Below are 12,840 nucleotides of genomic sequence, written 5' to 3'. Positions count from 1 at the left end.
GAGATGGCTATCATACAGACTTTAAAAAAGGAAAGAAAAGAGATTGAGATGGAAAGAGGGATATACAACAGGAGATAGAACAGAAAAAAGAAATTGCCCATAAGTATTTTGAAGAGTTATATAAAAAGGAAGAAGTTAACGAAGATAGGATAAGAAACTATTTAAATGAAATTAATTATGTATTTATCTTTATGGTCATCTTAATTTATATGTAGACTAGGGTTATAACAAGAAATGGGGATTATGCACAAACGAGCCTTTCATTTAAACAGGGAAAACCCATGAATTGTTACTGAGGCAATTGGATACTGGGAATTCTCTGGTGCACATCATGTGCAATGGTCACCTGCAAATCATGGGGTAAATTCAAAAAATCTCCCAGCTTCTCTTCATTAACAAAGAACAATGATATCTCTGACACAAAAACATTAGTGAATATTAAAAATATTATAGAATATGAAAAATATTATAGAAAAACAAAAAAGAGAATTACTGGATGGATTAAATATTTGGATTACAAAGAAAGTGAAATATTTGGTTGTTCAATTAAGAGCAAGATGTGGGACAATTAAAGAAGATAACTACTATAAATTAAAACAACAGATTAAGATAGATTTGGAAAAATGGAAAAATCTACAATTATCATTTATAGAGAAGATAATGACAATTGAAATGAATATACTACCAAGAGTATTATATCTGTTTCAACAATTCCAATAAAATTGGAGAAAAATATTTTGATGATTTAAATAAAATAATATTAAAATACATATGGCAGGGAAAAAAGCAAGGATTAAACTAAAATTGTTACAGGATGCAAGAAATAGAGGAAGGTTTGGACTACCCAATTGGGAATTATATGATCAGTCTGTGGTATTGATGTGAATGAAAGAATGGATTGTGTTAAGAAATACAAGATTATTGACACTGGAAGGGCATGACTTACAATTGAGCTGGCACACCTTTTTATAGTATGGGAAGAATAAGGTGCATGGTTACTTTCAAAGACATTACGTAAGAAATGCTTTATTGTCAATATGGAAGAAAATAAGGGAATAACACTATATGAAGATACTAGTCTGGCTATTGATGATGGAAGTGTTTATATATCCAAATGTTTTTAAAATGAGAAATATTGTTAGATATAAAGAGGTTTGAAATGAAAGGAGTGAACTCAAAGCAAAACAAGAACTAAATGAACGAGGGATTGACATGAATTGGTATTCATATATCAGGAGTGGGATTCAAATTTCTTAACAACCGGTTCTGTGGGCATGGCATAATTTGTGGGTGTGGCTTGGTAGTCATGTGACTGGAGTGGGTATAGCTAGGCATCCCAGTCATGTGACTGGGATGGGCGAGAAAAAACTCACACATATCACAGTGCTGTAGGGTCTCGTCCATGTGCCATCTCCTTGTAGAATATCCTCCCAGTGCCGTGTGTGCATGCTCTACGCAAGAAGGAGGAGAAGAGTTGCCAAACTTTTCTTCCTTCCCTTCCCTTTGCAGTAGAGCTACTCAGAAGACAGCTCCTGTGGCTTGACTGTCCCTTTATGGTCCCCCCTCACCACTACCCTTGCCTTGAGGTACCTTAAAGGGACAGGCTTTGATGGCCGCCTTCGTGCTGCGAAGGGAGTTCAGCAAATCTTCTCCTCCTTCTTGGGCATACACACAAAGAGCACCATGCACACATAACTCGCCCATGCACATAAGGTCCCAACTTCATGTGTCCATGCTCTGTGTGAATACCTGAGAAGGGGCAAGTGTACTCCCAGTCAGTGCAGCCATGGGGCTCTGACTAAATTTGCAGACACCCTAGGATTCCAGGCTTTGGTTGAAAGAACTGCAGACAACCTTTCTCACCACACACTTCCTCCTCTTGCCACCCCATGCGAGGCAGGAGGCCTGACAGAAAGTGCCTGGCCCAAAGACACACCCTCCATGACGGAGCCATTTCCAGGGAACAAAGCAAGAACTTTCTGATCCATCCCAAAGGGGAGCTTCAGAGTGGTGGTGGCGATGCTTTGGGAGAATGGACTTCAGGGCCTTGGGAAACTGTTCTGTACAGTCATTTACATACTCGTAAACGCCGCGCGGTGATTGGTCAAGACGCACGGCGAGCTGATTGGCCGAGCGAGCCGCACTGATTGGCTCCGCCATAATCCCCGCGATTGGTGGAAACTAATCGCGGGAGATTCAAAGTGGTGCCATTGGCCGCGGCCGCCACGGCCAAGGAATAAAAGCCGCCGCTTTTCCCTTTTCAAGCCGAGCCGATCTCGGAGCAAATAAAGAGCTGAAACTAAGTCACTGGCTCCGAGTCTCTTTCCGCGACGGACACGACAGAAACCATTTTGTGCAGCACAGCAAAATTTACTTTAGCAACTGGGAGTTGCTGCTTTGAATTTTGCAAGTCTCCCTCCCTTCGGGAAATGGCTCCAGGTGGCAGAGAGGAACAGGATTCAACCTGGCTGCTGCTCTACCACCAAAAGCTGTTTCCTGATGGGGACTTGCAGGACCCAAAGCTAAATTTTGCTATGCCAGGAAAGAGACTCTTGCTCTCTCAGCTAGACCAGCAGGAAGAAAAGCCAGCTGGAGCCAACATGAGCCTCTCCACATGTTCTCCTGCTTCTTTTGCTGGGAAGTGGCAGAGTCTTCCTTGTACAGCAATACGCTAAATTTCACTATGCCAAGAAAGACTCTTTCACTTTCCCAACTAGACAAGCAGGGGAGAGAAGCAGCCATTGACCTGGCTGGAGCTGACATGGAGCTGCTCCATGTGTTCTCTGGCAAGTGGGGGGGGGGGAGGTGACTAGCAGTGACAGGTAGGTGACCGGAGCTTGCTTGCAAAGCTTCACTGATTGCGAAGGCAGGGAGCAATAGCTGTCACGGCGTGTGGGCAAAAGTAGGCTGCAGGTCTTGTGTTTCCAATCACACTTGGCCAATGAAGAATTCTGTTCTATTCTGTTCTATTCTGTTCTATTCTGTTCTATTCTGTTCTATTCTGTTCTATTCTGTTCTATTCTGTTCTGTTCCATTCCGTTCCATTCCATTCCATTCCTTGTGCTATGCAATTCTATTATATCTTGTTCTGTTCTGTTCTGTTCCATTTTTATTTCCATTTGCTATGCTAAGCTATGCTATTCCCATTCTCTACTCTACTCTATTCTATTCTGTTCCATTTTTATTTCCATTTACTATGCTATGCTTTTCCCATTTCTATTCTATTCTATTCTATTCTATTCTATTCTATTCTATTCTATTCTATTCTATTCTATTCTATTCTATTCTATAAATAAATGAAGGCAATGCACTCATAGCAAGATGGAAAGTATGTTTGTATTTTATATTATAAACTAATAAAAAATTTAAAAGTTTCCGAAACAAGATAAACCCTCCAGGCAAAATTAAATCCAAATACAAGAGAGTTCACAAGGCACATGTCAATCCAAAGTAAGGTAGGGACAACAATAACCAGGAAACATGCAGCTAGGAAATGAACCAGTGGTGGGATTCAGATAATGTAACAACCAGTTCTCTGCCCTAATGATTTCTTCCAACAACCAGTTCACCAAACTGCTCAGAAATTTAACTGGTTCTCTTGAAGTGGTGCAAACTGGCTGAATCCCACCACTGAAATGAATACATTGTTCCCAGCATTATCTCCATCTGTCTGCTGTGCTAAATAGCAGCTTCTGGCACAGCTTATTAAGTGAAATGAGACTGCCTCCTCACAAGTAATTAGGCTGACTTTCCCTGCCATAGATGTTCTTAGATCAGTGCAGAAGGCAGTTCTTCTTCCTTATCACTTACCAGATACACATTTTCCCCACCTAAGAAATTCCCCACCTTCAAATTTTAGGCTTAGACAACTTAGAACTATGCTGCCTTTGGTCCGACCTAAGCATAGTACATAAAATTATCCATTACAATGTCCTACCTATCAATGATTACTTCAGCTTCAACCACAACAATACATGAGCACACAATAGATACAAACTCAAAGTAAACCGCACCAAATTCGATTGCAGGAAATACGCCTTCAGCAACAGAGTGGTCAATGTCTGGAATATACTACATGACTCTCTGGTTTCTTCCCCAAACCACAAAAATGTTAACCCTAAGATTGTCTACTGTTGTCTACCTCACTCTATTCCTAAGAGGTCTGTAAGGAGTGAGCATAAGTGCACCAGCGTGTCTACAGTCCCTGTCCTAATGCTCCCTTTTATTTGTATCCATTTCATGTATTCATAATCATGTTATCTAATACATGCTTGACAAAATAAAGTTAAAAAATAATATGACAGATTTGGAGTGCTTTGGCTAAGAGTGGGCAAAAATTCCCAAGGCAAGATATGCTGTGTTGATAGGCTCCTATGAAAAAGACTGAATGTTATCATAAAATCAAAGGGTGTTTCAAAAAATATGCAACCATGTTATTGTACTTTTTTATTTTTATTTCCCCCAAAAAATATTTGTTCATTTTTCAATTGAATTGAATTTATTTTTTTTCTTGTGGCTCATGCGTTCCTGCCTCTGGAGGCCCTCATATGTTTTGAAGATATTCACATATGTGACTGTCTCGCTATCATTAATAAATTAACTAGTTTGTCTCTTCCAAATCCTATGGGACTCCATGAAATAGAGCAACTGACATTGAATAATGGTATTTATTGTCCCCATGATATTCCAACCCATGGCTGAGAGCCCCAATGCTTTGTGAGTTGTTTTGATAGTATGTTGCAGTCTCTAGTTTTATCTGAAAAATATCTCAGGAAGAGAGGTCAGTCTGATCTACTTCAAAGATCTTGTTTCAGACAGAGGCATTTGTACACGGAAAGAAGGCATTCATGGAAGATGTTAATATTCATGGTGTTATTGTTAATAATAGTGCCTCAGGTGATGTGCAAGGATCATAGCCTTCAATGTGACTTCGATGATCCACTTCCTATTCGTCACACATATCAACACCTTGGAGATATTAACATTGCTGGTATTATTTCTGTATTTTCAACATTTTCCAATTCCATTTCTTTTATCCATCATCCATCTCAGGAACTTCAAGATGGACTTATGTAAGTACATTTTTAATAATAACCAAGCCCCATGTCTTGCTGTTCATTCACAAATTTGCTCAAAATATTTTCTTGAAAGTCATAATAAAAAGAAGAAGAAGACCTGAACCATTCCTTTTATAAAATAATATCTTGATGTATATTCAAGCTATTCAATGTTCAGCTTCCACCTGAGGTGGATAAAAATGTTTTACTTGTAAGACAATCACAGTCCCTTAGTGAGATAGCATAAAAATTTAATCAATCAATCAAAAAAAGCTAAAGTTCCCTTAATACTAGTGATCTCAAATTATTTCTAAATATAGAATGAGAATCCAAAATAATTTATGAAAATATAATTACCAATAAAAACTGGGCAATCTATATGAGAAGTTATTACCATTTTTCAATTGATTTTACTAGTAACAAAATACAGCTACTTTCATTTGACTATAATGATAACCCAATGGTTAATTGGTTAATTGTTCTCAGTGTTAGGAAGTTTTTCTTTATTCCAGGTTGCTTCTCTCCTTGATTAGTTTCCATGTTGTTCTGCTGCTTTGGAAAATAAATTGACCCCTCTTCTTTGTGGCAGCCCCTCAGATACTGGAATACTGCTATCATGTCACCCCTAGTCCTTCTTTTCTCTAAACTGGCCATACCTAGTCCCTGCAACCATTGTTCATATGTTTTTGTCTCAAGGCCTTAGTTGTTAGACTCTGCACTTTTTCCAAAGCCTCAATATCTTTTTTGCAATTTGGTGACCAAACTCCGGATGCAGTATTTCAGGTGTTGGTTTATAAATTGGTACTTTACGTGATATTGATTCCTAGGTGGTTGAATTCCTAGGTACATTTATGACAAAATAATGCTTCCAACATCTAACCATTGCCTTGTTTGCCTTGTTTTGCTCTTTTTAAATAAAATAACACAGGTTACAGAGTAATATATATGCACTACATTTTTTTCCTGAGCATTTTCCTTAATCCTAGCAGAAGAGTAATTTTATTGCATTAAATTACCTTCAACAAAATATTGTACTGAAAGATTGCAGATCCCATATTCCAAACCAGTCTCTTCTTAATATATTATGTGACATTTGTTACAGAGTATCCTTTCAGAATTATCAGCACATCCTTGCCTTAGCATTTGCTATCAAAGAGATCAATGAAAATACCCAGATCCTACTCAATGTCTCTCTGGGTTTCCACCTTTATAATAGCAATTTCAGTCCAAGTTGGACTTACCTTGCCTCAATGGTGCTTCTCTTCACCCAGGGCAGATTCATCCCTAACTACAAGTGTGGGGTCCCAAACTCTTTAGCTGCAGTCATTGGAGGACCTGACATCTGTCTCTATATGGCAACTGTTCTGTTTATCTATAAAGTTCCACAGGTAAGTTGTATGGAAGTTACATAACACTTCTATAATACTTCTTGAACAAGCCTAGAATGTTTTGCTTTTATGACAAAGAACAGTTCAGACAACATTCAACTTTTTGATAGATACTCAGAACAGAAGCTTAAAAGGTGACTGATATTTCATGTTGAAAAATTGAATTCAGATGGTACACAAGCATCTATTTGTTATAATTCAGTGAATATTAATGGACACAGATGAAGGCACGGCATTAGAGAAGCCAAATGCTTGGGTTAATAGCAAAAGTACAAAATGTTATATATATATTTAGCTTGGGAAAAATAATTTAATTTCAAACTCCAAAGAAAGGTAAAAGCTAAGGTATGCATTCATGACTGAAGGAGGAAGTAAAATACAAAGGTTCTTTGTGGGTGGTGGTACTGAAAAACTAGTGAAATTAGGTTGTTTGGTCTTTCATGGGTAGGACAATAGTATATCCAAACTAATTAGAAAATATTAAAGGGAATTATTTGATGTTCATTTCTCCTTGAATGGATAAGCAGAATAATGATAAATCACAAAAACCAGCATGTATGTTTGAAAGTATTGAGGGCTCCTTGGTGCTCTCTGAGCATAATTGCTTTGTTGCAGACATTTCATTACTCAAACTAAGTAACATCATCAGTGCTAGTGTAATTTGGTAATGAAACATCTACAAGAAAACAACCAAGCTCAGAGATCACCAAGGAGCCCTCATTTCAATCCAAAGCAACACAATTCTCCTTTTTCTGATTATTCTATTCTATTCTATTCTATTCTATTCTATTCTATTCTATTCTATTCTATTCTATTCTATTCTATTCTATTCTAGCTAAATATCCACCAATTGCAGAACTGAATTAAGCTTTGAGCCTATTCTTTCCTTTTCTAGAATAGTCCTTTTCCATTCCTTAAAAAAAACAACCACACAATAATAGTTCTTATGGACACACCCAAACCCCAAAATACTTTTTAACTGCTAAGACTGAAACCAGGGTAGCTATTTGGAAATGAACACAATTTGGACAATTTCAGTATACAAGCTCAAAAACCTGCAGAAATATTCAATGCATTTCCAGAGGTTCATATAGAACTCTGCTTTTGTTTTTGCTTCCTTTAGTTGACCTATGGCTCTGCCCCAGTCATGGATAAAGAGACTCAAGGGGCTTTCTTCCAACAAATGTTTCCAGATGAATCTCACCAACATAAGGGTCTCCTCCAGTTATTGCTATATTTTAGATGGATCTGGATTGGAGTTCTTGTTGTGAATGATGACAAGGGAGAGGAATTTGTCCAGGAGGTGCTCCCCACATTTTCCCAGCATGGCATCTGCTTTGATTTCATACAAAAATTCCCTAAGGTAGACTTTTACATTGATTTTAATGATCAAGTGAGTGAAGGAGTCCATATATATCAAGTTCTCATGAACAGCACAGCCAACGTCATAGTTTTATATGGTGAAATTGAATCTATATCACTTTTGAGAACATACCTCCAATTGTCAGAAGTAGAGGATATACCAAAGAAGACAAAAATCTTGGTTACAACAGCTCAGACAGATTATACTTCCAATTCCTTTCAAAAATCTTGGGGCATCCATTTCCTACATGGTGCTTTATCCTTTGCAGTTCATACAAAGGATGTCCAAGACTTCCAGGAATTTCTTCAGAACTTTATTCCAAACAACAATCTTCAAGATCATTTCCAGAAAGATTTCTGGGAACAGGCATTCAATTGTTTCTTCTCATACTCAAAAACTGAAACCTCTGAGAAGAAATGTACTGGACAGGAGAAGCTTGAGACCCTTCCCACATCTGTGTTTGAAACACACATGGGTGGCCAGAGCTACAATATTTACAATGCAGTCTATGCTGTGGCACATGCTTTGCAATCATTGTATTTATTCAAATCCAGGGGGAAAAGAATTGCAAAAGATAGAAAGGAAAAGTTTCAGAATAACAAGTTGTGGTGGCAGGTAAGATCTTAAGCAGATAAACGCAAAATGTTTCCCTATCTGTAGTTGCAACAGCTGTCCATAAAATCTAACAAACCATTTTTCCAAGGGTATTAACATTAGGTCTAGAATTGAAATATAGTAATGGATTAATCTATTCAAACATTTACATTCTCATATTAAAATTACAAATGTCCACTACCTATAACTGATGTGCTTAGCAGCCCTTTATTGTAGATGCTTTGCATGGAGAGTTTACATTGACATTAATACTATATGCTCAATTTCTTAGAAATCTAACATACCATAAGTTTCAGTCACAGATTAAAAATAAAATAAACAGTAAGCCACATCTGTTTGATTGTTCAAAATACCTTCATATCAGCAGGTTTCTAGATTAGGTTGTTCTCAACCAAACCTTGAATGGGAGAAAAAGGACTGATAATAACAATGTGATCCTCTTACTCAAGAAAGACACATAAATTGTTATAATTCTCCCTTTTCCAGGCCTGTTAATTTCAAAGAATAAATCAATCATTAGGTAATTGACTATTTGTCACACTTCAACTTAGTGTTTAAATGGTGACTTGTTGACAATGATTAAGAGTGGAACAATCTGTGCTTTATGGATGTTACAGGTGCAATATCACCCCTAAAATAGGTTCCCTCTATAGTGTTCCTATTTTTGCCCTTTTGAAATTCAATTGTTCCTTTTACATTTGTCTATAGTTATCTGTTAAATACTTATAGTATTGAAAGTAGATTCATATACATTTGGTTTTACAATTTTGCATTATGTATTTCTATTTTTATAACTTTTACTTTTATTTAAGAAATATTGTATTTTACCTTTATTTTGGTGACATTGCTATATTATCTGTTTGATGCTGTGGTCTACAAACTGGAATAAAAGCCAAAAAGAAAAAATCTATCCATCCATCCTTCTTCCCTACCTCCCTCCTTCCCTATATTGTAGCTTCATTCCTTTCTGAGAAGTATCTCATTCAATAACAATGTTGGAGAAAGGATTTCCTTTGATAAAAATGGGAAAATCATTGGTGGATTTGATATTATCAACTGGATCACATTCCCCAATCAGTCCTTTCTTAGAATCAAAGTTGGAGCAATAGATCCTATAGCTGCTCCAGACAAATTCTTCAGCATCTCTGTGGATATTATCACATGGCCAGTAGACTTTAATCAGGTTAGATGTATGAATCTATATTTGTCTGCCTACATTTATCTGTCTGTCTGTCTGTCTGTTTGTCTGTCTATCGTCTTTCTATTTATCTATGTTTCTATATATCTTTGTTTCAAGCTACATTTCTATCTATCTATCATTTAGAATTTTTCACACTTTTCAGGTTGCAACACAAAAGTGGGGAAATCATATTTTCTGATAAAGTAGCTCTTCAATAATGTGAAATTAGCTCATCTGGTCATGTTTTCCATCTGGTTTACATGGGAATGTTGGCAATGTATTGCTTAATCTGCTGATTCCCCAGTAACAGAATCACTCCAAGAACTTATTTTGCTATCTGTATCTTAAAATATTATTCTTTATTTGTGAATAGGTACAACCTTTGTCTTTGTGTAATGATCCCTGTGAGGCAGGATACAGCAAGGTCAAGAAAGAAGGGGAGTCATTTTGCTGCTATGGTTGCCTTCTGTGTCCAGAAGGGAAAATATCAAAGAAGAAAGGTAGGAACTTTTCAAATGTAATAGGACTAAGCCACTGGGTGCAGCCCTGTGTATAACCGACTTTATCTTCTCTATTGTGTTCTTTTTCAGACATGGATAACTGCTCTCCATGTCCAGAGGATCAATATCCAAATCCTGACAAAAGTATGTGCATTCCAAAGCGCATCACCTTTTTGTCCTTTGAAGAACCCTTGGGGATCAGTTTGATGGTTCTTTCACTTTGTTTTTCTTTAATGACAACCTTGGTCATCACAATTTTCATGAAATATAAAGACACTCCCATCATCAAAGCCAACAACAGGAATCTCACCTATACTCTCTTAGTTTCCCTCCTCCTCTCTTTCCTTTGTGTGTTTCTATTTATTGGAAGACCTGATAAGATTGTATGTCTTCTTCGACAATCAGCTTTTGGCCTCATCTTTTCTATAGCAATTTCTTGTGTATTGGCCAAAACCTTTGTTGTGGTTCTAGCATTCATGGCCACCAAACCTGGTTCCAGATTAAGGAAATGGGTGGGGGGGAGAATAGTCAGTTTCATTATTCTATCCTGCTCCTTTGTTCAAATAAGTTTTTGTTCTGTGTGGCTGATAACATCCCCACCATATCCAGATTTTGATACACAGTCAATGTCTGAAGAAGTAATCATAGAGTGCAATGAAGACTCAGTCATGTTCTACTGTGTTTTGGGCTTTATGGGTTTTCTTGCTCTGGTTAGCTTCTCTGCTGCTTTTCTGGCTAGGAATTTACCTGACAGTTTCAATGAAGCCAAATTCATCACCTTCAGCATGTTGGTCTTCTGCAGTGTTTGGCTGTGTTTTATTCCAACCTATCTAAGCACAAGGGGAAAATATATGTTGGCTGTGGAGATATTTTCTATGATTTCTTCCAGTGCTGGCTTATTAATGTGTATCTTTCTTCCCAAGTGTTTTATTATTGTGATAAGACCGGAACTGAACAATAAACATCAGCTCATAAAAAGAAAGTTTTAGAGAAACCTGTCTATTTACCTGATATCCTTTATATGTAAATGTTGGAGGTATTCCTCACTTGCACATTTAAACCAGAAAACAATGTGCAGTGGATTGGCTTTCTATGTTGAAATGAAAGCTGTGTCCTTTGAGATTTGGATAGCTCTGAGGTTTTTTTTTCCCTTCTGAAAGTCAAATATAAATAGGCCCTTATAAAGTGTAAATAATAGTGACAGTTTTATTGTCATCTTTCAGTATGGGAGTAGTGGATATAGAGAGACTATATGGAGGAGTTATTAGTTCTCTTTATTAACCAATGAGATTTGTTCCTTCTTAATTTATTGGTTACTATTTTTCTGTGAGTAATAGCCTTCCACCAAATATAGATTTCATGTAAATTATAAATTTGTCTTTTCTAGTCACCTCAAATCATGTGCACACTAGAATGTGTAAAAAGGAAGTGGAGATTAAATATAAAGGAGCCTTTCAGTCAAATAGGGAGGGACTACAAATTGTTTCTGAAACAATCAGACATTGGGAATTGTCTTTGTACATTATGTGTAGTGGTCACTAACAAAAAATTGGTAAATTCAAAAGTTTTTTCCAGCTGCTCCTCTGTCTTTTCCTCAGTAGCAAAGAACAGTGAAATCTCTGGCCAAAAAATAATACTTGCAAATCAAAATAAATTCAGAAGACCCAATAGATGCTAACTTCCAATTTGCATCATGATCTCTTTCTACAGAACAGTATTTCCATGATCTGGAATGAATGAGAGACACACAGTGACTTTAAGTACCAGTTGATGAGACCATTCTGGTTTTTCTGGATGAATGTTCATTCTATCAACTTTTCATGGATCAAAATGAGATTTAAATAGATTGAGGCTACAGTGCCTGCCTCTAACCACCATTTCCTTTTGCAGTTGTGCACCTAGGGAAGACTTGGATAAGTTAGGAGTTCTAGAGCAGTTCGATGAACCTCAAACATCTGGTGAACAAGAGGGCCCAAGTCTGGCTTCTGTTAATTGAAGAAGATCATATTAATTATATAGAGAAAGATAGATACAAGATGTCCAATGAATGACTTGTAGCTCCAAGGTGGAAGATCATCAATCTTCCATTGTTTAGAAACTGTACAAGTCTTGCTTAATGTGAGTTTAATTGAGCGTGTTTCTTCTATTTTTCCCCAGGGTCCATCTAGTCATATTAAGGAGACATGAAAGATGAATAATCAGGGACTTTAGGCAGCAAAAAGATATTTAGGAATTAAAAGTAACCAGGAAAGCAATGTGATAAGAAATGCTACTACTCCTGCACCAAATTGCAAATAAAAGAAAAGGAAAAATAAAAAAAGATATTCTTGGAGGGGACTTGATCCTTCCACAAATACTGAAACAAAACCTTGATTGGTGGACTACTGTTTTACTCTTGTTGAAAGAAATATCCATGTGGTTCAGTTCCAAGCTGGCAGAAAGACATTGGAAACATGAGGCTGATTGAAAAGATGGTTTAATGATGAACAGAACCACCAGTGTGGTTCTGGTGCAGCTGACAAAATTGAATTGAGACTGGGTGGCTTTTATGCCTTCTTTGGGGCTCTTTATTTGAGCTTCCTGTTCCTGTGCAAGAGCATGTCCTTTAATATTTTAGTCATATAGGGGTTATGTAGGGGTCATAGCTGGCTCTAAGGGCAAAAGAGGAAATGCAAATCCTAAGTGCTTGTCTGAGCTAATCTGGTTAACCTCTGGCTTACTATTTATCTGAGCTCCC

At 37.1% G+C, this 12,840-nt stretch overlaps 1 protein-coding gene across 1 annotated transcript; it reads left to right on the top strand.

Moving 5' to 3' along the window:
* The first annotated feature begins 4,734 nt into the window (after positions 1 to 4,734).
* LOC113427785 (vomeronasal type-2 receptor 26-like) lies at positions 4,735 to 11,092 on the top strand. The gene is made up of 7 exons (XM_087947259.1): positions 4,735 to 4,780; positions 4,889 to 5,072; positions 6,160 to 6,445; positions 7,569 to 8,423; positions 9,379 to 9,606; positions 9,977 to 10,103; positions 10,194 to 11,092. Exons 1-7 carry the CDS (start codon positions 4,735 to 4,737, stop codon positions 11,090 to 11,092), a joined length of 2,625 nt encoding a protein of 874 aa, XP_087803385.1.
* Positions 11,093 to 12,840: the final 1,748 nt, after the last annotated feature.

Source organism: Notechis scutatus, chromosome Z (assembly GCF_049901735.1).
Source record: "Notechis scutatus isolate UNSWTSFEM ecotype Mainland chromosome Z, rNotScu1.2, whole genome shotgun sequence".
NCBI classification, from domain to species: Eukaryota; Metazoa; Chordata; class Lepidosauria; order Squamata; family Elapidae; genus Notechis; species Notechis scutatus.
This window is presented reverse-complemented; position numbering and strand designations above follow the sequence as displayed.

What these genes read in the sequence shown, in the direction of transcription:
- LOC113427785 (XM_087947259.1), top strand. Translation starts at nt 4,735, where the DNA reads ATGTTGCAGTCTCTAGTTTTATCTGAAAAATATCTCAGGAAGAGAG. An exon ending in GAACTTCAAGATGGACTTAT is followed by an intron (nt 5,073 to 6,159) that starts GTAAGTACATTT and finishes CATTTGTTACAG; the next exon opens with AGTATCCTTTCAGAATTATC. An exon ending in TTATCTATAAAGTTCCACAG is followed by an intron (nt 6,446 to 7,568) that starts GTAAGTTGTATG and finishes TGCTTCCTTTAG; the next exon opens with TTGACCTATGGCTCTGCCCC.